Genomic DNA, 26,514 nt, shown 5'->3' with positions numbered 1-26,514 from the left:
TCTAAAAGCATTTGTTAAGAAGGGTATATACCAGAAATCTATAGCATACATTATTCCTAGGTAAAAAAATTAGAAATATTTCCTGTAAGATAAAACAAGACAAGGATGTCCACCATCATCCCTTCAATTCAACACTGCATTACAGGAATTCCTACTTTGTGCCTTTAAGTAATGAATAGGGCTGTCCACACAGTGAGCTCTCAGACTGTTGAATTATGGACAAGTCCTGAAAATGGAGCTTTTCAGGGAGTCCCCAGGTACATCAAATAGTGACAGTTGTCTGGGAATAGAGTGCTGGGGAGCTCCAATCAGTTTTGTCCTGTCCAGTGGCTGATCAGTATCTGGGGTTCAGAGTTACTCTGGAATAAAGATCATTGGTTTCAAGACTACCATGGAGCTAAGGAGAGGATAGTGCAAGTTGCAACATCCCAATGCTCACTGTTTGTATTTTTCTAGCCATTTTTCTGGAATAAACACTCTTCCAGTTGTTGTAAACCTTTGGTTAATTTCCAGAGTTCTGAAAAATGTTTATTTTGGCAATATTTTCCAGTGTTCTCATTGCTCTCATGCCATAGTGGATTTTCATAGGCCCTTACTCCACCAATCCAGAAGTGCTTCTTCATATATCCATTTTAAATTAAGTGTAAATCAAACAAATTAGACTGTAAATTAAAAAAAATAAAAACAAAAGCATATCTCTTTTACATTGCTGATAAAGTTGTAAAATGATATCATCACTTTGGAAAATAGTATGGCTCTTTCATGCAAAGTTAAACATAAACTAAGCCATTTGATCCTGCAATTCTACTATTGGGTATTTGCCCCTCCAAAATAAAAATATATATCCAAAGAAAGACTTGTGCATGAATGTTATAGTGGTTTTACTCACAACATCTCAAGATTGGGAACAGTCCAAATGTTTATCAACAGGCTTACGGATAAACAGATTTTGGTATATCTGCAATGTAATACTACTTAGCAAAAGAAGGCAGACACAAATGAGAACATACAGTATAATTCAATTTTTGTGAATTTCAAGAACATAAAAAACCAAGATAGTGTCATAAAGCGCATTAGTGAGTGAGGCTGATAATGGGGATCTGACTGTAAAGGTGATGAAATGTTTTATATCATGTAGTGGTTGTTATAAAAGGCTATACATTTATTAAAATACATCAAAATATTCACCTGAATTGGGTGCCTTTTACTGTATGTAAATTGTATGTCAGAACTGATTGTTTTTAAAATAGTTTTTGCAATCTCTGGATATTTGAAGGCCTCCTATACAGTCAGGTAAGAGACTTTGTAGGGCTCTCTTAAATCTCTTCCTTTTGTTTGTTCTTCACTCAATAATATCACAGTAATTCTTAAAGAGAAAGAGATGAAAGCCTGATTGCTTTCTGAACTTTCATGCTAGTGGTCAAATATCACCATCAGCTTTATTTGGCAGGGCAGGATTTTCTCCCTATTATTCACAGTGTCCTCAGATGTCTTTCCTGTACCAGCCACACAACAGAAATTCTCAAATGAGGAGTTTCAATTGGGAGACATTAGTGTTTGTTATTGGGTTGGCTAAAAGTTCATATGGTTTTTTCCATAAAATAAAAGACATATGAGACTTCCAGCCAAGATGGAGGACTAGACAGACACACTACATCTCCCTCCACAACTAAGAAGGAATACAACTACCTCAAACTAGAGACAACCAGAAGTTCCAGAAAATTGAGCTGCATGGAAGTCCAACAAACAAAGATATAAAGAAGAAATACTCAGCCAGAGAGGTAGGAGGGGCGGAGAGGACATGGCGTGGTGGTGGTAGCAGTGGTGGCAGCAGCAGGCCAGCAGAAAGTGCAGTCACATGTTTTAAAAAGTAGGGAGTGACACCCGGGGAATGCTCCCAGCACCAGACAAGACCTCACAGCTCACAGTTTCAGCATCGGGGAAAATAAAGCCCCATTGCTTCTGACTGTGCAAACCAGTGGGGGTTGGAGTAGAGGAAGAAAATGCTGGTCTCTCAGCAGAGTCCACTTGTTTAGAGGCCCCCATGGTCCTAGAACATCTGAAGACCCACCCACTCTGAGAATGACAGCCAGGGAAACAGCTAGAGGGGCACCAGTTCCATACGGGAAGTGGGAGAAATGCTTAGAGAGGGGCCAAATGCTGAACAAGTGGCATTGTTCCCTCTCAGGCCCCTCCCCCACATACAGCACCACAAGATGATGAAATGGGTCACTCTGCACTGATGAATACCTAAGGCTCCACACCTTATAATGTAACAGGAGTGACAGCTCTGCCTAAGACCCAGAGGCAAACAAACACAGGAGCCTACCAAGGTGGAGACAGAGAAGTATGCCCCAAAAGGGAACGGATCAAGGTTCCAGTGGGAGAACTAAGGGATGAGGAGATAGTCAACCTAACAGACATAGAGTTCAAAACACTGGTTTTTAAGATGCTCACAGACTTGACAAACATGCTTAAGTATGGCAAATGCAGAAAGGAAGAAGTGAAGGCCATGCTAAGTGAAACAAAGGAGAATCCACACAAAACCAGTGGTGAAGGGAAGGAAACCAGGGTTCAGATCAATGATTTGGAACATAAGAAAAAACAGTCAACCAATACAGAATGAGGAAACAAGAATTGAAAAAAGTGAGAGGTTTAGGAACCTCTGGGACAACTTTAAACGTGCCAACATCCAAATCATAGGGGTGCCAGAAGGAGAAGAGGAAGACCAAGAAATTGAAACCTTATGTGAAAAAATAATGAAGGAAAACTTCCCAAACTTGGTGAAGAAAATAGACATACAAGTTTGAGAAGCACAGAGAGTCCTAAACAAGCTAGACTCAAAGAGGACCACATCAAGGCACATCATAATTAAAATGCCAAAGGTGAAAAGTAAAGAGAGAATCTTAAAAGCTGCAAGAGAAAAGAACAGTTGCCTACAAAGGGGTGCCTATAAGACCATCAGCTGATTTCTCAAAGAAAACTTTGCAGGCAAGAAGGGACTGGCAAGAATTATTCAATGTGATGAAAAGCAAGGACCTACAACCAAGATTATCTATCCAGCAAAGCTATCATTTAGAATGTAAGGGCAGATAAAGTGCTTCCCAGACAAGGTAAAGCTAAAGGAGTTCAGCATCACCAAGCCATTATTATATGAAATGTCAAAGGAACTTACTTAAGAAAAAGAAGATCAAAACTATGAACATTAAAATGACAACAAACTCACAACTATCAACAACTGAATCTAAAAAATACAAACAAAATCCAACTAAGCAAACCAGAACAGGAACAGAATCATAGGCATGTGGAGCACTTGGAGGGTTATCAGCTGGGAGGGGGAAGGGGGAGTTTGGGGAAATGGTTCAGGGATTAAGAAGCATAATTGGTTGGTACAGAAGAGACAGGGGGAAGTTAATAATAATATAGAAAAGGTTTAAGCCAAAGAATTTATATGCATGACCCATGGATATGAACTAAGGGGAGTGGGATTGCTGGAAGGAAGGGGGGTACTGGGCAGAGGTGAGCAAAGGGGAAATAAATTGGGACAACCATAACAATATAATCAATAAAGTATACTTAAAAAAATAAAAGACACATTTTTCCTTTTCACCAATAACTTTATTGATTTGGATATTTTGAGTATGTTGACTATCTTCTGCGTGTTATAATATTGATTGTTTTCAATTAATGTCTCAATTTGATTGCTATCAATTGAAACTGGTCTACCCAACTGTGGAGCATTGTCCAGTGAGAAATTTCCAGTATGAAACTTCGCCAACAGTTTTTGACATGTTTGATCAGTCACAGCACCTTCTCCATATACTGCACAAGTCTTTTTTTGTGTTTCAGTTGTGTTTTTACCTTTCTTAAAATAATAGAACATAATCTGCTGAAAATGTTGTGTATTTTTTTCCATCTTCAATATTAAAATGGCTACACAAAACCACCAATTTTGATAATTTTTTAAAACGCAGGCTGATATGACAGCAGTCACAAAGCAATCTAACAAAATTGTTTCAAATGAAGTTAGAGACAAGTATTACTAGAGCCATCTTATGGAAAAAAAAACAAACGACTTTTTGACCAACCCAATACTTAGGATGAGCAGAGCCATGAGAAAGCAGAGGTTGCCCATATAAATAAAGTTAGATCAGCACAATCTCTATTGTTTTATCTTTTAAAGTATATTGAGAAAGAACCTCTCCAGCTCAGAGACAGAAATGAGCAGTGATGAGATTGACCAACATGGAGCAAATATTTCATCCTGGAGACCCATCAGACATAAGAAGGGACCTATATTGCAAAGGATGAAGGCTGGTATAGGGAACATGAATGTATATGAATAGCTGGGGGAGGGGGTATAAGGGGACTAACTGGTAATAGAAAAACTACAATAGAAGATTAAACTGATCAGGTAAACCGTTCATTAAAAAAAAACAGTACACTATACATAGTCTTTCTGGGTTTTACGAAGTGGGCTGTATATATTTCCAACGGAATATAACTCATGCATTAATTTCAGTTAGGTCCTATGTGGATTGCAGTCTAGATGTAGCAAGGAGCTGGTAGAATGTTTTAAGCCTGGCAAGGATCAAATCAGAGAGTAAAAGAGGATTAAGATTATCAAAGATCAGAAACCTGTGAAAAGTAGCATGGAATCTCTTAAGATCCTGGAGTAAACATCCTAGGGTTTACTCCTATTTGCTTGTCCTTCTGGAGTTAGGTTTAAAAAAAGAAAAATTGTTGTTGTTGGTTCATTTCTAAAGTCCCTTTTATTTCTAACTTTTTGAGTCTACAAACAGTGAATGAAAGTTTATATGCAAATGATGTGATATTAGTGGGGTTTTGGTATGTTTCACTATGTTGAAACTATTGAATGAAATTAATGGAATTTTGTTGTACTTTTTTTTTCATTGCAGGCATTAATCATTTTATGAAAGAGACAGTGAAGAATTGTAAAAAAGTTGGGTTTGTTCAGACCATTTTGGGAAGGCGTAGATATCTACCAGGAATCAAAGACAACAATCCTTATCATAAAGCTCATGTATGTTGAAATTCTCTGGATTTTTAACTTAAAATTTTAATGACATATACTTTTCAACAAAGACAAATGTTTCTAATGTTCCTTAGAACAGTGGTCCCCAACCTTTTTGGCACCAGGGACCAGTTTCACAAAGACAATTTTTCCATGGATGTGGGTGGGGGTTGGGGGTGATGATGGTTTGGGGATGATTCATGTGCATTACATTTATTGTGTACTTTTTTTCTATTATTATTACATTGTAATATATAATGAACAGTGAGCAGAGGGGAAGGGGAAGGGTCTGTCTAGTCGAGGAACAAGATAAAAAATCCATGGACATGGACAACAGTGTGGGGATTGACTGGGAGTGGGGTTGGGTGTGGGTGTGGTAGGGGAGAGCAACTGAGGAACAGTTGGGACAGCTGTAATAGAACAACAATAAAAAATATTTTAAAAAAGTATACAACTCACTATAATGCAGAATCAGAGGGAGCCCTGAGCTTGTGTTCCTGAAACTAGACAGTCCCATCTGGGGGTGATGGGAGACAGTGACACCCAAAGTGTGTTGCTTATGTCCAGTCTATTCCGGTCTCGTTTTGGTTGCTGTCACTGCAGAAAACCCTGCTTCACAAAGATAGGATGTTGGAAGTGGAAGCCGGCTTCTCAGTGCTTTTGTGGCAATCTCAGGATATTCCTCCTTGACTTTAACCCAGAACGTATGGAGATTTGAAATTGTCTCAAACATAATTTTAAGGCCGCTGTCATTTGCAATCTCAAGCTGTTGATTCTCTTCTAGCACAAAGTCGTTCACCTGACTTATTCACAAATGGGTTGCAGATATATTCTTTCCCAGTTTGGGGGTCTTTTGTAGTTGGAAAGTAATGCTCTAACTCTTTCGAAAGCTGAAAACAGGTGATCATGCACCAGCTGGAATAAAGAAGGCCCTGGCTCAGTCTCTTTCAAAATCTCTGCTAATGTTTGAAACATGTCAAAAATCCCAGTGTCCTCCTGTCACCCCCATAATCCCATTTTGGCTTTGAATGCAGCCACTATCTGCTGGCTTGAACACAGTTGTTGCTCTTCCCTGAAGTGACACATTGAGTTCATTGAGTAGGTTGAACACATCACACAAGTAAGCAAATTCTGTGACCCATTCTGTGTCACTGAAATGTGCTGCCAGTGGTGACTGTTTTTCTGAAAAAAATCTCTGGAGCTGCTCTCGTAACTCAGAAACTCTGCCCAGTGATCTAGCTTTAGAAAGCCATCTCACTTCTGTGTATAAGAGAAGACGTGTGTGCTCTGCGTCCGTCTCCTCACAGAGCTGCGCAAACAGACAGGAGTTAAGGGCATGTACTTTAATGTGGTTACTCATTTTAATTACATCCTCCAAAACATTGTTAAGTTCAGGTGACATTTTTTGGTTAGCCAGCATTTCTCTATGGATGACACAGTGCGTAGGCTCACACTCAGAAGCGACCTCTTTGACCCAAGTAATGAAGCCAGAAAGCCATCTAGTCATGGCAGCCGCTCCACCCGTGCATATACTCACACAGAGTGACCAACTCAGTTTACCTGATATGTAATCATTCAAAGACTTGAATAGTTCTGCAGCTGTGGATGGTTGGCAACAAAAGTGTGCATGACATAGCCTCATGCCCATCTTTCTGCAAAATATGTCACACAAAAACCAGCATTGTTGCCTTGTTGTCAACATTGGTAAACTTGTCAACCTGGATTGTGTACCACGGTGAACATTAATCCTCTCTAACAATTGTGCCTCAATATTCTCTGCTATTTCATCAACTCACCTAGTTATGGTGCTAGCCAAAAGAGGAACATGGGCCACCTTGTGAACTGCAGCCTCTCCTAAAAGTTCACGACAAATGTCCTTAGCAGGCAGGATTAACTCTTCACTGATAGTAAAGGGCTTCTTAGCTTCAGCAATGCAGTTAGCCACTAAGAATGATGCTCTCAGTGCAGACACATTGATGAAGTGGTGGCTTCCAATAATTGCTTCTGTTATTTGTGTTCACGTTTTTTTTTTCTTTTGAAAAACTCCAATGGCTTGTCTTTTAATTCAGGGTGCTTGATCTCCATGTGGAGAAGCAGTTTTGAAGGTTTCATGGCTTCATTGGTTGGCAGATTGCCACATATACAAAGTGGGCTTAGAGAATGTGAATCACCTGTTGCAATGACCCCATAATTTAAGTAGGATTCTTGGTATTTTCTTTTAAATGCAGTTTTCTTTTTGTTGGCAGTCTTAGTCCTCTACTCTCTCATCACTGGGTCTTTCCCCTTTTTCAAAGAAGCTCTTCAGCAACATTTGTTTTTTACTCATTTTGGCTGAGGTTAGCATGTGGGCTTAGCAAAACTGAGACAAGTGTGCAGTGTGGGGAAAGAGGTATGGATGGAAGTGGTAAATAAAATAATGGGTGGGCCACACACAGACTGAAATAAGTGTCGGGTTCTTCCTTAAAGGCTGCCACCAGATGCAGCTGTACAATTGAGATAAATCTACTCACTTGCCAGTATAAAGCTTACCACCAAATGCAGCTTAATTGTCACTTGCCACTCACTGACAGGGTCTGATATGCGTCTGCAAGCAACTGACTTATTATGGTCTCTGTGCAGTTAAGCCTCTCTGCTAATGATCTGTATTTGCAGCCGCTCCCCAGCGCTAGCATCACCGCCTCAGCTCCACCTCAGATCATGAGGCATTAGATTCTCCTAAGGAGCCCACAACCTAGAGCCCTCGCATGAGCAGTTCACAGTAGGGTTCGCGCTCCTATGAGAATCTAATGCTGCCGCTGATCTTACAGGAGGGGAGCTCAGGTGGTAATGAGAGCCAGAAGATTCACTTGCTTGCCTGCTGCTCACCTCCTGCTGTGTGGCCCAGTTCCTAACAGGCTTCAGACTGGTACCAGTCTGTGGCCCAGGGGTTGGGGACACCTGCCTTAGAGGGATCACTAATATATTAATTGGGTATTCTGTTTCATTAAGGACTTCTGAAGTGATGGCACATGCCAGTCTTTGGGAGACTCAAATATCAGTTCAGGTCATGATGAGAACTCATACTAAAAAAAAATATATATATATATATATATATATATATATATATATATATATATATATATCAGTTCACTTTTATAACACTTCATTTAAAGGTGTTTCACTAAGCCAATTATTTAGTAGTGTTGGTAGTAAGTTATTAATAAACTTAATTCTTACATTTGCTCATTGATCTTTGCTTCAGCTACCATATGCTAATTTGTTATACATATTATACCAGATTGCCAATATCTTCAGAGATTAGTCAGTCATTAAATTTTGATTTTTTTTGGCTCATTCTTGTTTATTTATTTTAAAAGCATAGCTCATCAGAGGTTTTTAGGATTCCCAAAATATGGAAGAAGGCTATTTTTAACATCAGTTTAAAGATATAATAATGGTATTTGCTCAAATTATGAACAAAATCTTTCTGAAATCATTGGGATTCACAAAAGCATTCTGTGAATCTGAGCATTTAAGCTTCTATTCAAGTCCAGATCTTTTTGTTTTAACTGGTTGTATTTTGCCCTTTCCCCATAGTTCTGTAGGTCAGTGTCCATTATGTATAGCATGTAATGAAAATACCTAGCCTCCAAACTGCTGAACTTCAGTCTGGAGCTAGGAGCCTTCAGAGCACTAATGCTCTCAGGGACCATGGAGGAATAGTTGGCTTTTTATTACTTCTTCACTCTCTATCCTCCCATATCTCCACAACAGACATCAGATGTTTATCAGGCTTTTACCATCTCTTAAGTGAATTAGGCACTGTAATTGATGCAATAGAAAAATAAATCTTAGAATATATTAGAGATAAAGCAAACTGAAAGTATATAAAAATAACATATATGCTTAACTATTTAGGCTTCAGGAAGAAGGTAGTACTTGAACAAATTCTTAAAGATGATTTAAAATTTAGGTTATTGGGCATGAGGAAAAGACAATCACATTTGAATAAGAATTTGAGACTTCTGGTCAAGATGGAGGTGTAGGTAGACATGCTTCATTTCCTTGCACAAGCACAAGAAGGATCACAACTAAACTCAAAACAACACCCAGAACTGCCAGAAAATCAAACTGTATGGAAGTCCGACAACCGAGGATTTAAAGAAGCCACATTCATCCAGACGGGTAGGAGGTGCAGAGACAGGGAGCTGGGATGGAGTGGACATGGTTTAGTGGCAGCAAGATGGTGGCTGGCAGAATGGGAAGTCCCACATTCACATGTGGTCAATCAAGCGATCCCAGCCCCAGACCAGACTGTGAAGCCCAGGGTTCCATCCCTGTGAAAATAAGGTGTCATAACCTCTGGCTGTAAAAACCATTTGGTGTTGAGGTGGCAGAAGAAACTGCTGGTTTCTCAGTAGAGTCTGTTTAAAGGGCCTACACAGTCCTAGAAAATACACAAACCCACCTACTCTGGGAACTACCACCAGCCCACCAGCTAGGGGGGTGCCAGTTGCATATGGATAGTGGGTGAAGTGACTGGAAATGGGGCAAGACCTGGGCAAGTGTCCAGTAGCCAGGTAGTGGTATTATCCCCTCTCGAACCCCTACCCCACATACAGAGCCACAAAGCAGTGAAGTGGGTTGCCCCACCCTGGCAATCACCTAAGGTTCTGCCCTCCATGAAGTAACAGGTGCTCAAAGACAGAGAGTCAAAGCAGCTCTACCTAATATACAGAAACAAACACAGGAAGGCTGCCAAATTGAGGAGACAAAGACATATGGCTCAAATGAAAGAACAGAACAAAATTCCAGAAAAAGCACTAAATGAAACAGAGATAGCCTACCAATCAGAGGCAGAGTTCAAAACACTGGTGATGAGGATGCCCAGAGAACTTATTGAGTATGGCAAAAGTATAAGGGAAGAAATGAAGACTACACTGAGTGAAGTAAAAAAAAATTCACAGGGAACCAACAGTGAGGGGAAGGAAGCCAGTGTTCAAATCAATGATCTGCAACATAAGGATGAAATAAACAATCAACCAGTACAGAATGAAGAAACAAGAATTGAGAGAGAGAGAGAGAGAGAGAGAGAGAGAGAGAGAGAGAGAGAGAGAGAGAGAGAGACTCTGGGACATCTCCAAGAGTGCCAACATCTAAATCATAGGGATGCCAGAATGAGAAGAGGAAGAGCAAGAGCAAGAAATTGAAAACCGTGTTTTTCACTTATTAGTGAAAAAAAAACTTTCCTAATTTGGTGAATGAAATAGACATGCAAGTCCAGGAAGCACAGAGAGCCCCAAATAAGTTAGACCCAAAGAGGACCATACCAAGACACATCATAATTAAAATGCCAAAGGGTAAAGATAAAGAGAGAATCTTAAAAGCAGCAAGAGGAAGGAAGAGAGTTACCTACAAAGGAGTTCCCATAAGACTATCAGCTGATTCCTCAAAAGAAACTTCACAGGCAAGAAGGGACTGTCAAGAAGAATTCAGTGTGATGGAAGTAAGTAAGTGTAATTGGTAGGTACAACCAAGATTATTCTATTCAGCACAACTATCATTTAGAATGGAAGGGCAGATAAAGTTCTTCCCAGACAAGATAAAGCTAAATGAGTTCATCATCACCAAACCATTATTACATGACATGTAAAAGGGACTTATTTAAGAAAAAGAACAAAACTATGAACAATAAAATTGCAACAAATACATATTTTTCAACAGTTGAATATAAAAAACTAAGCAAACAATTAGAACAGGAACAGAATCATAGATATGGTGATCATTTGGAGGATTATCGGTGGGGAGGGGAAAAGGGGAGCACTGGGGAAAAGGTACAGGGATTAAGAAGCATAATTGGTTGGTACAAAACAGACAGGGAGATGTTAAGAATAGTATAGGAAAGGGAGAAGCCAAAGAGCTTATATGCACAACCCGTGGATATGAACTAAGGGGGTGGATTGCTGGAGGGAAGGGGGATACCAGGTGGAGGGGGGTTAATGGGGAAAACTTGGGACAACTGTAATAGCATAATCAATAAAATATACTTAAAAAAATTTGAGTGAGGATTGGCAGAAGTCAATTTGGTAGGAATGGAGAGTGATTTGTCACTTAGGAGCAGATAACTTTCTGCTTATCAATGGAGCCAGGTTGTAGAATAATAGTAGAAGTTCATTTAATGGCAGGCTGAGAAATCTGGACTTGATCTAACAGGAATTATGTTTATTGGAGTTTACATGATGTAAAATAGAAGATAGAGTTATTAATGTAAATGAACACTATAATTTTTTGAAAACTAATATTTTTGTACCCAAAGATGTGAGATTAGACTTCTTTTTTTTCAATGCTACTACAGTTTTAAATTGTTAGAATCTTTTTTAAAATTTTAAATTGAACTTTTGGGGTGACATTGGTTAATAAAATTATATAGATATAGGTTTCAAGTGTACAGTTCTATAATACATCATCTATATATTGTATAGTGTGTTTACTACCCCAAGTCAAGTTCCCTTCCATCACCATTTATCTCCCCTTTACCCTCTTCCACCTCCCCCTGCCCCCCCCTTCCCTCTGGTAATCACCTTACTGTTGTCTGTGTCTGTGAGAGTATTTTTTCTTAATCCCTTCACCTTTATCACCCAGCCCCTCAACTCCTCTCCCCTCTGACAGCTGTCAGTCTGTTCTCTGTATCCATGTGTCTGTTTCTATTTTGTTTGTTAGTTTTTTGGTCATTAGGTTCCACATATAAGTGAAATCATATGGCATTTGTCTTTCTCGGACTGGCTTGTTTTACTTAGAATACTACTCTTCAGGTTCATCCATGCTGTCGCAAAAGGTAAGATTTCCTTTTTTTTTTTTTTTTTTTTATGGCTGGGTAGTGTTCCATTATGTAAATGTACCAGAGCTTTTTTATCCATTTGGGCTGATTCCAAATCTTGGCTATTTTAAATAATGCTGCAATGAATATAGGGATGCAAGAGAGTAAGACTTCTGATGACCAAACTTTAGATGTTAAGATATAACTGATTTATTGTTGCTGAGACAAAAAAAAATCCAACTCCCTGAATTAGGAATAGAGAAAATATAGCCAGATTTTTAATTAAAAAAATTTTTTTTGGTTAGGTTTGGTTTTACTTTCTGTTCAACTTTTATTGCATTGAAATATATACATAGAAAAACCACAGAAACCATGTAAATTTTAGTAAATTATCACAGGGCCACACCTGTGCATCACCCAACTCACAAACTAGAATATTTTCAGGATCCCAGAAGCCCCTCTTAGGCCTCCTTCTAATCACCACCCACTGCCTTCCCAGAAATGACTTCTAACCTCATAGCTTCGTTTTGTGTATTTATTGACTCCTATAGACATTATATATGTGTATTCTTCTATGTCTAGCTTCTTTCAACATTACATAGGCAAGTCCTTCATGTTGTTTTATGTACAGGTATCTGTGTAGTACTATTATATGGATATACTACAGTTTATTCATTTTTTCTATTGATAGGCATTTGGGTTTCTAGTTGGAGATGTTATGGATTGTTCTGATTTAAACATTCTTACCCAAGGTTCTTGGTGCACAGATGCTTCCATGTATGTTTGGTAAAGACCTAGCCATAGAAATGCTGCTTATCTTCATCTCTGGTAAATAAAGCCAAATTGTTTTCATGTTGGTTGTAGCAGTCAGTCCTTCCATCAGAAGTGTATGTGAGTTCTTACTGCTCTGCATCCTTGCAAACATTTGTTATTCAAGTTAATATAATTTTAGTTATTCTGTAGTTTTAATTTGTATTTCCTTAAATACTGAGGTAAAGTAAATTAAAAAAATTTTTTTAGCCATTTATTTTTTTTCCTTGGGAAAGTGCTTATTCACATTTTATTTTTCATTTTGTTGTTGTTGTTGGGTTATTGATCTTTTTCTTACTGACTCTTTAGGAGCTTAGTTTTGGTTACCTGTGTGGAAAACATTCTCTCTCAAACTGTGGCCTTTTCATTATCTTATTAGTAATTTTAGTTGAGGAGAGAGTATTCATTATGTTTATTCTTAAGTTTGTTTTTTTAATTAAGAAATAACATACATGCAGTAAATGGCACAAACCTGAAATTTTACATGTGTATATGCCCATATGGCCCAATCACAATCATGATGTAGAACTTTTCCAGCTCCACAGAAGGCTTCCTTATGCTCCCTCCAAGTCCCCACTGTGCACACACATAAAATTATAGGTTAGTTTTGTATGAACTTCACTTTTATCTATCATACTATATATATTCGTGGGTCTGAATTTTTTCATTCAAATATAAATCTGTGAGATTCATTACTGTCATGTGCAGCTATAGTTTATGTCTTTATTTAGCTTAGTAGTATTCCATTGTGGGAACATACCCATAATTTCTTTATTCTAATGTTGGCAGGCATTTTGGTTATTTTCACATTTTGGCTATCATTAAATGAAGTTGCTATCAACATTTTCATATACAAGATTTTCATGTCCTTTGGCGAACATATGTACCCAGTTCCATTACCTTCAAGTGGAATTGCTGAGTCATAGAGTAAGCATATTCTTACCTTTAGTATGCACTATGTAACAGTTTCGCAGTCAGTATCCCAGTTTACATTGCCATCAACTATGTATATTTTATCTGCATTCTTGATATCATTGGTCTTTCTAATTTTAGCCATTCTGGTAATTGTACTTCATTGTGCTTTTTTTTCTTTAACATTTATTTGTTTATAGAGAGAGAAGAAGGGAGGGAGAAAGAGAGGGAGAGAAATATTGACATATGTTTGGTTGCCTCTTACATGCCTCCAACTTGGGACCCGGCCTGAACCTAGGCATATGCCCTGACTGTGAATGGAACCAGTGACCTTTTGATTCACAGGCTGACATTCAATCCACTGAGCCACAACGGCCAGGGCTCACTGTGCTTTTAATTTGCTTTTCCTTGATGATTAGTGATGTTGAACTCCTTTTAAAAAATGTTTGTTGGCCATTTGGATATTTTCTTTTGTGAAGGGTCTATTCAAGTCTAATGACTTTTTTTTTTAAGTAGTCTGCCTTTTAACCAATTTATGAGAGTTCTTTATATATTCCAGGTATTAGTTCTTTACTTACATGAATTTATCAGTCTTTTATATTATTGGAGTGATTTCCTTGATCTGTTTAAGAAAGTTTTCTGTACCCCAACATCAAGAAAATATTACCTAGAAATTTTTGTTTTGCCTTTTGCATTTATACCTACACCAGGAATTGATTTTCATGTTAGGAGAGATCGAAAGTCAAAGTTCCTCACCTTCCTCGTGGATATACAATTGTCCTAAACTATTTATTCAAAAGACTCAGCTTTCCCTTACTGCTCTGCAGTGCCACCTTTGCCACAAACCAAATAATATGGATGTTTCTGTTTCTGGACACGTCTTTAGTGTTTGGTCACCATTTGGACAGTGTCACACTACCTTAGTTATGCAGTTTTGTAAGGTGTCTGATATATGTCAAAGTAAGTTGTCTTACCTTGTTCTATTTTTCCCCAAATATTTGCCTATTCTTGGTTCTTTGCATTTTTATATAAATTATAGAAGCAGCTTGTATATTTCCACACAAACAAAAAATCATATAGAATTTTTAAAAATATGCTTTATTGATTATGCTGTTACAGTTGTACCAATTTCTTTTCCCTTTGTTCCCCTCCACCCAGTGGCCCATCCTCCCTCCAGTTGTCCCTACCCCCTTAGTCCATGCCCATTGGTTGTGCATATAGTTCTTCTCAACATCTTCCTACCTATTCCCCTCCCTCCTACTATGCTTCTTAATTCCTGCACCATCTCCCTCCCTTTTCCCCATTCCCCCACTCCCTGACCTCCCCCTAAAATGTTCCCCATACCTATTAATTCTTTTCCCACTCTTGTTGCCTACTTACTTTGCCTTTGTTTTGATTCCCTAGCTTCTGTTGTTGGTTGTTGTGATACAGTTTTCATTTTAATGTTCATGGTTTTGATCCTGTTTCTCCTAAACAAGTCCCTTTAACATCTCATATAACAGTGGTTTGGATCTGATGAACTCCTTCAGTTTTACTTTGTCCTGGAAGCACTTTCTCTGCCCTTTTATTCTGAACAACAGCTTCTCTGGAGAGAGTAATTGTGTTTTTAGGTTTTTGCTTTTCATTACTTGGGATATTTCTTGCCAGTCCCTTCTTGCCTGCAGAGTTTCTTTTGAGAAATCAGCTGAGAGTCTTATTGGGACCCCTTTGTACATAATTCTCTTCTTCTCTCTTGCTGCTTTTAAGATTCTCTCTTGATCTTTAATTTTTGAGATTTTGATACTAATGTGTCTTGGTGTGGTTCTCCCTGGGTCCAGCTTATTTGGAACTGTCTGTGCTTTCTGGACCTGTAAGTCTATTTCCTTCCCCAAGTTAGGGAAGTTCTGCTTCATTATTTTTTCACATAATTTTTCAGTTTCTAGTTCTTCTTCTTCACCTTCTGGCAGCCCTGTGATTCGGATGTTGGTCCGCTTATAGCTGTCCCATAGGTTTCTGAGCCTCTCCTAATTTTTCTCATTTTTTGTTTCCTCTTTCTGCACTGGTTGACTGTTTGGTCCTTCCTTATGTTCTGATTTGTTGATTTGATCCCTGGTTTTCTTTTTCTCACTGTTTGTTTTATATATCTTTTTGTTCATTACAGCAGGGCTATCCTTCGTTCCTTCCTCATCTTGTTTAAGATCTGCTGTTAGGTCTGTAGGCATTCATATGACCAAAGCTCTGAACTGTGCCTCAGAAAGATTTCTTATCTGCTGAGCTGTTAGTTTAGATATTTGCTGTCTGGTCAGTTGTGTCACCGGGATCTCTATCATGATCTGTGCCATCCTGACAGTTTTTTGTTTACCTTTCCTTCTTGGGTGGGGCTGTCATGCCTCCTATGCTTCAGGGGGTGAAGCCCCATGCACTTGTCACTACCGGGCAACCCTTCTCACCACACTGTGGTGCTTTGTGTGGGGGTTGGGGGTCCAAGACAGATTCCTGCTGTTCACTTTCCACTGAGAGACTGGGAGCCTCCTCCTCCGTCACCACGTTCTCCAGCCCTCACAGTCTAAGGCAATGGGGGTCTGCCTTCCCTGGTGTTGGAATTGTGAGCTGACTGGTTTGGTCTGCAGCTGGGGGTGCTCCCCAGACGCTTCTCACCTCCCCTTAAATACAGTTGTCTGTGCTTACTGCTGTCCCACCGCCATTGCTGCAACTGCTGCCGCCAGCACAGCTTGACCTCTCCACCCTGGCTTCACCCCTCCTACCCGTCTGGATGAGCACCACTTTTTTATATCTTCATATGTTGGACTTCCATGTAGCTTTATTTTCTGGAACTTGTGGTTATTCCTGGTTTTGTGGTATATGTACAGTAGTCCCTTTCTATATCGCGGTTCACTTATTGTGGCCTCACTATATCGCGGGATTTTTAAAAATATTATATTTATTTATTGCAGATTTTTCACTATATCACAGGATTTTGCAGTACTGTATACATATTTATATGCGTAGTATTTATGATTCTAGTGATTTTTGCCTAAAATTTTTCAAAAAATATAATAAATGATTCTAACATTAAAAGAATATTAAATTGAAATAAAATACTGCACGCTGTTTACAGTATGTAGTTTTTTGTGTGTGGACAAACACATACATTATGCTGAAAATGAGATGTACGCTTGAGCTCATTTGCCTACGTGAGATTTACACAGCACACGACTGACTGATTGATGGAAGGCAACCAACCAGAGCATTGTCTTGTGTATCCTGGGCACTGATTGGCTCAGTAGCCATAGAATCAGTCTGTCTGCTATCCCGCACTGTGCGCATACATTCGGCGTCTCGCCTTGTCCACTTTACTCCTACCTCTTGATCACTGTGTGTAGTTTTGCTCTGCAGTGTTGTGTTTTGTGAAATTTTCCTTAAAGACTGAATTTATTGCAAGCCCTATGATGCCACCCAAACGTTCTGCATCTTCTAAGGATTCTGGCAGTGAACCCAAGCTCCAGAGGAAAATGCTTACCATAAAAGAGAAGGTGGAACTTCTTGACATGTTGAAGGAAGGGAGAAGCTATGTGTCTGTTGGCTGCCATTATGGGATCAATGAGTCTATGGTTCACTATATAAAGAAGGACAAGAAGAATATCAGGTTTATGGCATCAGTGACTTTCAACAAAACAGCAAAGAGGGTGGTTACTTCCCACAATAGGATCATTGTGAAGATGGAATCTGCATTAGCTGTGTGGATAAACGATTGCAGAAAAAAGAATATCTTGCTGGATACAAACACCATCCAGACAAAGGCCAAGCAACTGTATGATCGTTTAGCAGCAAAAAGGGATGATCACAATGGTGATGAGAATGAAGAAGAGGATAGTGATGACAATGACACTGAAGCAGGACCTTCGAGTGCTTCTCCAACCAGACCAACCCCATTCAGTGCCAGTGAGGGCTGGTTTGACAAATTTCAGAAGTGCTTTGAACTCAAGAGTGTTTCTCTGCACGGAGAGGCTGCCTATGTGGATAAAGCCAGAGCTGAGGTACGTGAGCAACACATTCAAAGACATGATTGAGGAAGGAGGCTATAAGCCTGAATAAGTTTCCAACATGGATGAAATGGGCTTATTCTGGAAATGAATGCCATCTCGCACTTTCATTATGAAGGAGGAAGCAAAAGCCCCTGGTTTCAAGGCCCAAAGAGATAGAGTAACTTTAATCATGTGTGGGAATGCTGAGGGCTTTATGTTAAAGCAAGGGCTTATTTATAAGTCCAAGAACCCAAAGGCCCTAAAAAACAAAATTAAGAATATGTTGCTTGTGTACTGGATGCACAACCCTAAGGCTTGGATCATGAAACTCCTTACAACTGATTGGTTTCATCAATGTTTTATCCCAGAGGTTAAGTTTTATCTGGCAGAGAAAGGCCTTGATTTCAAAGTGCTTCTGATAATGGGCAATGCTGGAGACCATGCTATTGACCTGACGTACGATGGCGTCCAGATAGACTTCTTGCTGATGAACACCACATCACTCATTCAGCCAATTGATCAAGGTGTTATTTGTGCTTTTAAGGTGCTCTACACTTGAAATGCCCTGCAAAACCTCATTGAAGCTATGGACTCGGATGAAGACTTCTCGCTAAAGACGTACTGGCATGAGTACACAATTGCATCCTGTCTCCAAAATATTCAAAAGGCCATAAAGGAGATTGAGAGTGAGACTTTGAATGCCAGCTGGAAAAAATTGTGGCCAGAAGTGGTCCATGATTACAAGGGATTCTCTCCTGATGAAATCCATCACTCCATGGTGGATAAGGCTGTGAAGCTGGCAAAAATACTGGAAGGAGAGGGCTTCAGTGACATGACTATTGAAGACAGAAATACCGTGATCAATGTGCACTCTCAACCATTGGCGGACGAAGACCTGGAGGAGCTAAGTCAGCAAGTGAAGAAGAGGATTAGGAGCAAGATGAACAACGGGTTGAAGAAGAGGAGGAGGTTGGCCTAACACTTGATTGTCTTGCAACCATGGTCAGAATGGCCAAAGAACTTCAACGAGTGGCTGAAGAATGGGACCCCTATATGGTTGTTCATTGCAGTTTGCAAGTTCAATCGACAGTGTCATGTCAGTTTACAAAAACATTCTCAATCAGAAGAAGAAGCAGTGCCAGCAATTCTCCATAGCTATGTTCGTCACTTGAATGAAAAAATCAGTTATGCCTATGGCTTTAGCAGAAGTAGAAGTTATGGATGACACCGAAGATACCACTGCACCACCTGAAGAAGCACCTGATGAGGTGGTGCCTTTAGAAGAGCTGTAATGTTCTTCTTTGCTGTGCAGTACATTTATCTCATCTTCGTCACCTTCATCTTCATCAGTACTGCACAGCTAATTCATCATCTTCATCATTCAAGTTGTAGTATACGTCACTGGTGAGCACCCATATAAAATTTTACAGTACTGTATACGTATGTTGTTAAAGACGTAGGTTTAAGAGTGTAGAATATGTTTAAGATCATAAGTAGTGTTTATAAAAGTATGGAAAAGGTTAATAAGGGAGCGGGAAAGGTTAATAAGGGACTGGGAATGGTTTATAAGTGTGTGGGAAGGCTTTATAAATCCTATATATATATACACACACACACACACATATATATACATACTAAAATAAATGTAAGATTTCTACTTCGTGGATTTTCACCTATCGCGGTGCGGGGGAGTGGGTGGTGGTGGTGGTGGTGGTCTAGAATGTAATACCCGCGATAAGTGAGGGAATACTGTATTCTTTCTTAGTTCTGGAGGGAGATGGAGCATGTCAGTCTAGGCCTCCATCTTGGCTGGAAGTCCTCATATAGGGATTTTAGATTATGATTGTCTTGAGTTTATAGATGAAGATGGGAATAATAGACATGTTTATAATTTGAGCTTCTGATCCATGAACGTGATCTATTTGTTCATTTATTTAGGTCTTTATGTTTTGGTAAATTCTCTCAATAACATTGTATAGTTTTGGGAAAGAGATTGTATGTTTCTTATTAGATTTATAGCTATGTATTTGAAAACTTGATGCTATTGCAAATGGTACCTTTTTTATTCTTTTCCTTCCTTTTTTACATTTTCTAACTCCTGACTGCTCACATATAAAAATATAATTGTTTTTATTGTTCTTCTTTTGTCTAGAAAACTTTCAAATATTATTTATCTGTAGATACTTTTATATATTCTATTTATACAGTATCGCTTGCAAAAAATAAAAAAGTAATTCCAGCTTTTTCATTTGTTATCAGTTAGAGAGTTGATTCTAATGACCTAATCTCCCATTATCAGAAACCTAATTTTTACTTGTGTATGAAAAAGCCCTGTTCATGAAGGAACTCAAATTGTGGGACATAAAGCTAAGACTGCCAAGTTTTCTTATTTTGGATGAAAATCAGGGAAGTACAATATCATGAGAGTGTAGTATATATTTTAGTCATAGTTTTGCTTGCTCATGTTAGTAAAAACAACTCCAAAATTTCAATGACTTATATAATAAGTGGCTTTATTTTTAATTCATGTGGTAGCTTAGTTCTGGATTGACTATTGCTCTGCTCCATATTTTCTTCCCTCTGGAATCCAGAACAAAGGAAGAGCCCCTATCTGGGATAGGCCTTTTTTTGTGATAACGTTGGGTAGTTTGTAAAACTTCTTACATGTGCTGTATGTCAGTTTTACTTACAGTTTATTGGCCAAAACAAGTCAAGGCCATCCTTTTGAAGTGAAAAACACTTCAGAATACATGGCAGTGGGTGGGTCTGTGTAACTTCACAGAGAAAGGCAGCAAGTGATAAAAATAATACAACACACTACACGGAGTTTCAACCAGGACAGGAGTCAGGAAGACTCTGAAATGCAGTCATTCTTTAAATAGTGACAAATGAATTAGTTTACAGTAGATTCATCAGCATTTGACACACAAAATGTTGATTTAAAAAACATCTATCTCTTTAGCAGGAATTTAATATTCTAGGAGTTAGGTGTACTCAGGAGACAGGGAACAAGAGAACACCTCTCAAGTTACTTAGATCCCTCCAGTGAGTAGACTCTTTCCATTTTCTGAGAACTTTTGGGACAACAGGAACAATATTCATGGATAGGTTGCACCTTAGATATTAACCCAGACCCCATCCCTACTGCCCCGGGATAATCACTGTTAATGGCTGTGATTGCTGGCCAACAAGCACATGGTAACAATAGTTTCAGGGAAGTTCTAACTTAATACTTAGGGAGCTAAGATATGCATTTAAAAATTTTATTTTATTTTATTGTTGTTCAATTACAGTTGTCCCAATTTTTTGTCTGTTGCTCTCCCCTGTGTCACTACCCCCCAACCCAGTCAATACCCACCCTGTTTTCCCTGCCCATGGGTCATTTATACTTGTTCTTTGACTAGACTAGACCCTTCCATGATTAGTCCTGGCAGCCTAACAAAAGCTCTGATTCATACCCGAGGGCTTCAGCTTTGCCAGGGGCAAACTCAACAGGGGACCAAGAGGCTACTTATGGGGGGTTTACTTGGAACATTCCAACCCACATCACAAAGAATGATATTCTCTACTTATACCTATTTAGGGTTAATAGTTGTATTTTGAGGAATAGATATTTCAGAGTGAAGTTTAGAACATTGATGATATATGTTTATAAGATAAAATAGTTTTGAGCTATTAAATACATCTTAAGTGTGATACAGTTTTTAGTTTCTAACTGAGAGTTTAATATTCCTAAACTGAAATAATCTGACGTCCTTCTATTTATGTGGATGATAGCTCAGAGTCTCAGGGCCTGGATCATTCCAGCTGTTATTCCAACAATTCTGCTTAATGGTTGATATCCTGGGTCACATATTGGTCCAGATTTCCAGTCTGTTTGCAGATGTAAGCACTGATCTGTGGGTGCTAAAAGGTATGAAACCATGTTGTATATCTAATGAAGCACCTGTTATTGTTTTTCATAGGCTGAACGTCAGGCTATCAATACAACAGTCCAAGGTTCAGCAGCTGATATTGTCAAAATAGCCACAGTTAACATTCAGAAGAAATTAGAGACCTTCCACTCAATCTTCAAATCCCATGGTCATCGGGAAAGTATGCTTCAAAGAGACAGAACAGGTTTGTTCATAAATGAGACCTCTACTATAGCATGATGAGATCAATTGCATCAATAATGAAAAGGGGAAGTATTTTGTATATTATTTCTCAGCAATTCTCTAACATTTGGTCTTGACTTGTCTTTACACTCAGAATTATTAAGATCCCAAAGAGTTTTTGTTTCTGTGGGTTCTATCTACCAATATTTAACATATTAGAAATTTAAAAAATAGGGAATTTAAAACCATAATTAACATTCAAAAAAATAATAAACTCAACGTATGTTAAGTAACATTTTTATTAAAATTACTGCATTATTTATTGTTTATTTACTTAAAGATTTTATTTATTTATTTAAAGAATTTATAGAGAGGGGAAGGGATGGAGAAAGAGAAGAAGATGCACATTGATGTGAGATAGAAACACCAATTAGTTGCCTCTCTCGGGGACTGAATCCATAACCCAGGCATGTGCCCTGACCGAGGATCGAACTGACAACTTTTCACTTTATGGGACAATGTCCAACCTACTGAGCCACACCAGTCAGGGCTAAAATATTAATAACTACACTTTGTAGAACAAAAGAATTTGGTAATGAGTGACTTTATTTTACCTTTCTGCTAATCTCTTTAATGTCTAGTTTATGAGAAAACAGTTGGATTCTCTTACCTATTTCTGCAGTTTGTTGCAATGTTACATGTCCTGTAACCTCTGGAAAAGCCTACAGATACAGTCTAGGGTGATAGATGTCTCAGTTTGTGGGAGACTAGTGGGTTTCTCAGGATGTGATACTTTCAGTGCTAAGACCAGGATAGTTGATCACCATTCTGTACACTTATTGACAAATGAGACCAAAAAAGGAAAATCTTTGCACGTTAAGAAAATAATTTGACTTTGCAGATGCTTTGAAAGGGTCTCAGCATTCCCCTGTGGTCCTCAGAACATAACTTAAGAACATGCTGCTTTTACCTATTCATGGCACTCCTTGTTCTCTGAAGTCTGGAAATAAACACTAAGTTGACTTCCTTATCACATACATTTCTTTGCTAATATTGTCATCTTTTCTTGCTCTTGTTCTAAAAATATTTTCCCTAAAAGTTCTCTCCTTATTGCTTGAATAGATTATTCCTTGTTTTAACAACTACATAGACCTTTCCCTTATCTGCTTGTCCATGTCTATACTTCTGCTTTAAATACCACTTCATGGTCACTGAAATTGTCAAATCATGACTGTAGCTATGTTTTAAATTTTCCTGGGAAGAGGTTAAGAAGGTTTCAGGCATAGAGGGAAAAAATAAACTGCTTGAGGTGGGTCAGAAAAGGTATAGATCAGCTGTTGATAATGGAATTTGCTATTTATAGAAAAGACATACAAATATATTAAAGAGAACAATGCAGCCAGTTACATAAAAAGATGTTCACTTACATACAAAACTACATAGATATAAAAACCTATTTGCCCATCAAATGAGGATCATTAGTTTTATTATCTTCAATGCCCCCCAGAATATCTAAGTCTGATCATTCAACATATTGTATGTGGGAATAAGTGTTCACCCACACACAACACATGCACACATATTCACTATATATATGGGTGGGAGAGAGACAGAGACGGGAGAGAGAGAGAATATGTGATCAAGCTTATTTGGACAATAACACTATTGTGCTTTGAAAGGTTTAGAAGTAAAAGTTATCAACCTATGTTTAAATTTAATATTTACTAAGGAAGGAAGGGAAGATAGGATACCTGACTTTGAATATTTACATAACTCTTCACAACAGAGTACAGTAATGCAGTGTCAAAATTAGGATGCAGACAATAACAACATTTAGAATGAGTGGAATGCAATGTAGATATGTCACTGAGGGTGACTCATGGTGAAACACTGGGTTAAAGGTAGCAGTAGGTCAGTGGGAGCAAAGGAAACTGAGCCTGAGGGAGCGGACCATAGAGGGAACAGGAGGATTGTGGCATTGTGGGTCAGAAGCCAAGTATGCAAGGGAAATGAAGAGGACAAAGGTATGGCGATCAGAAGAAAAGCCAGAGCATCTGGACAGCTAATGTTGTGAGACAAATGGGGACCACGGGGCAGATCAGCCATCAGCCAAACTGGTGAACAGACGCATAGCCTCTGTGGCCTGGTGTGTAGGCAGCTCGCCATGGCCTCATCTGCATTCATTCTCTTGCCCCACGAGAGCCGCCTCTGAAGGAACTGGGCTGCAAACAATGACAGCTAATGGATTCTGAGGGGAGGACCAGGTATTGAGTGAGATGGGATGATAGTTATGCTGTCCCGAAGGATAAGAAGGAAATGTGGGTGGCAGAAAGGAGGCACTGCTGTGAGCTGTGGACAAAGGCCGTTACTCTAAAGGTCTTAATGCTGAACTTTATTTTATGATCAGAGGAACATAAGCTGTACCACCAGGCCTAGCTAGTTAGGAAATAGGAACTAAGTCTAGTATAGTGATTTATAACCATTTTTGGAGTCAAGAGTTTTTTGAGACTCTTTGAAAGTTATAAATCACCTCCACAGAAAAACGTGTAGACATAGGCTCTTACATATAACGTCAAGGGATCCATATACTCTCGGAGTCCAGATTTGGATCTGAGGTTTAGGATCACTTGTCTAGAGCATGCTGTCTGATTGGGGAAGCACAGTTCTACCACAGTGACACTTCTGGCCATGAAAAGACACCAGGAAGTGTCCCTTTTATAAAACACTGCCTAATGACAGTCACTTTGCTGGAGCATACTATTCAGGTGCTTTTACTCAGAACTGTTGGTAGTGGGGACTCCATGGAAAGAGAAGATGTTGACTGTTTATAAGAAATAAATTAGACTAGAGTTTGGAGAAGATTTCTTCAAACTTCATTTACTGGCTTCTTTGTTAGACTCCTCCTGTCTGGGAGGAAATTGACAGAGATTTAGTCTACCTGCTAAGAAGGCTAGGTAGTAGTTAAGAAGGCCAGTAAGTAGTTATTTTTCTGATAGTCCTAAACATGATATATTTTAATCTCTTTATTAAAATTTCCCAGAGTTTCTCAAGATCTCTAAAAAACAGAAAGAAAAAAAAAAACCCAATAACATTCTCCTGTGGCAGAGTGACATGTTTATGTTTGCTGCTTTTTTCATTGGCTAGGAGCATTGTTACCAAAGAGAAAACTGCAAGGCGTCTTCCGCCCAGTCCGAGGAGGCTTCTTCATCCTTCAGCTCCATGATGAACTCCTATATGAAGTGGCAGAAGAGGATGTCATTCAGGTATTTTTACAGTGTTTGCATCCATTCTACAGTTAAGACACTGTATAGGTCAGGCTAAGATACAGAAATGTTGAGTCCTTAAGGTATAGCAGGAACTGAGAGTACTCAGTGTAATACTATTGTTAAAGCAATTCCTGGTGCAGGGATATCTTTGTCTGGGAGAAGTTAGATGAGAATTTGGAGTCTTGTCCAGATGGTTTCAAAGCTCTGAGCATTCTAGCTGAGACTGGCTGAGCTCATGCTGATCCCTGCTTGGGATGCCTGCCTCTTGCCATGTCAGGTTTTAAGCACCAGTTGAAGAGCTCTGGTCTGGCTTGTCACCTCAGTGGGTGGGGTGGGAAACATTCTATCATTGGGCAGAGAGTTTGTTAACCTCTTTTTCCCCCTTAGGTTGCTCAGATTGTCAAGAATGAAATGGAAAATGCCATAAAACTGTCTGTGAAACTGAAAGTGAACGTGAAAATAGGTGGCAGCTGGGGAGAGCTGAAGGACTTTGATGTGTAAATTATAGTTGATTAAGGCCTCCTAGGGAAGCCCTGTGTAGGTTCAAGTACATGGAAAGAATGAAGATTACACTTTACATACTAAATGAAAACAGAAACCATCAAGTCTTTATGGACTTAGGATAGTAATTTATAGTGGGAGTTTCAAAATGTATATGAGAGTTTATTCTCTGTAGAGTAAAAAATCTTTTTTGAGGCAAAATACCAAGTTTAATGAACTCTCAAAGAGTGTCTATGAAATTGCCTGTCTTAGTTTACTGTGTGTCTAAACAGGTTCAGTACTCATGCTTGAAATATGCACTTAGTACTTTGGGTCCTCACCTGTCTGCTGAGCATGAGAAAAATGGAACTGTTGCCTCTGGGTATTTTCAGCCCTGTCCAGGATCCAAAAGGAGCCATAGGCAAATAGGATTTGACTTCATATAGAGCTCCAGTGTTAGGCCTTGTGTGTGATTCTTCTCCAATATCAGTTTAAGACTCCTGAAGTAGTATTTTTAAACAGCATGGGCTAATAAATTAAGAATTCTATAAAGTGGTAAGGTTTGATATGGATGTAGTTAAGGAATGGATTTTCATGAAATTCTGTTTCTTCTTCCTTTCCGATCCCCAATTCATGCCATGAATTTATTTGCAGTACTTAGGTATTATAGAATAGGATACACCTCTTGAAGAGGTATCCTGTTCTGTAAGATTGGGTGTTTATATTGCAGTTTAATATAATACTTCCAGAGAAGGAAAACACCCTCTTATTAGTCCTTCAGTGTCTCTTTCTATGTTTCTAGCACAGTGAAAATACCACTTTAAAAAGATTGTACTTTAATAATTCCAGTCAGAGGTGTATAACTGACTTTTTCGCTGTTACAATAAAATGTATTTATGAGAAACCTATCAGCAGTTCAGTTTTTTTAAATTGTATTTGGTCTAAGACTATCAGAAACTTGTGCTCCATATTTGCTTATTCTGTAGTTTGCTCAACTCTGTGCACATAGGAAATGTTAATTATATTCTTAATCAGTTATCAAAAGAGCTCTTTTATGTTTATTAATCAGAAAATTTTAAAAAGACAGTTGCTTTGTAAATAAAGTGTGATTCAG

General features: G+C 38.7%; 1 protein-coding gene across 1 annotated transcript in view; it reads left to right on the top strand.

The window, feature by feature from the left end:
- The window catches only part of POLQ (DNA polymerase theta), a 138,607-nt gene extending 112,331 nt beyond the window's left edge, over positions 1-26,276 (top strand). The window contains exons 27-30 of the mRNA XM_090277130.1: positions 4,920-5,044; positions 21,523-21,676; positions 24,799-24,917; positions 25,308-26,276. Coding sequence (XP_090133256.1) covers positions 4,920-5,044; positions 21,523-21,676; positions 24,799-24,917; positions 25,308-25,421 — 512 coding nt within the window. The 3' untranslated portion in view covers positions 25,422-26,276. The remainder of the gene's footprint in view (positions 1-4,919; positions 5,045-21,522; positions 21,677-24,798; positions 24,918-25,307) is intronic.
- Positions 26,277-26,514: the final 238 nt, after the last annotated feature.

The sequence above is a fragment of the Furipterus horrens genome, unplaced genomic scaffold (genome assembly GCF_987537825.1).
Source record: "Furipterus horrens unplaced genomic scaffold, mFurHor1.1.pri manual_scaffold_1, whole genome shotgun sequence".
NCBI classification, from domain to species: domain Eukaryota; kingdom Metazoa; phylum Chordata; class Mammalia; order Chiroptera; family Furipteridae; genus Furipterus; species Furipterus horrens.
The sequence above is the reverse complement of the archived record's forward strand: the minus strand, read 5'-3'. Positions and strand labels throughout refer to the sequence as shown.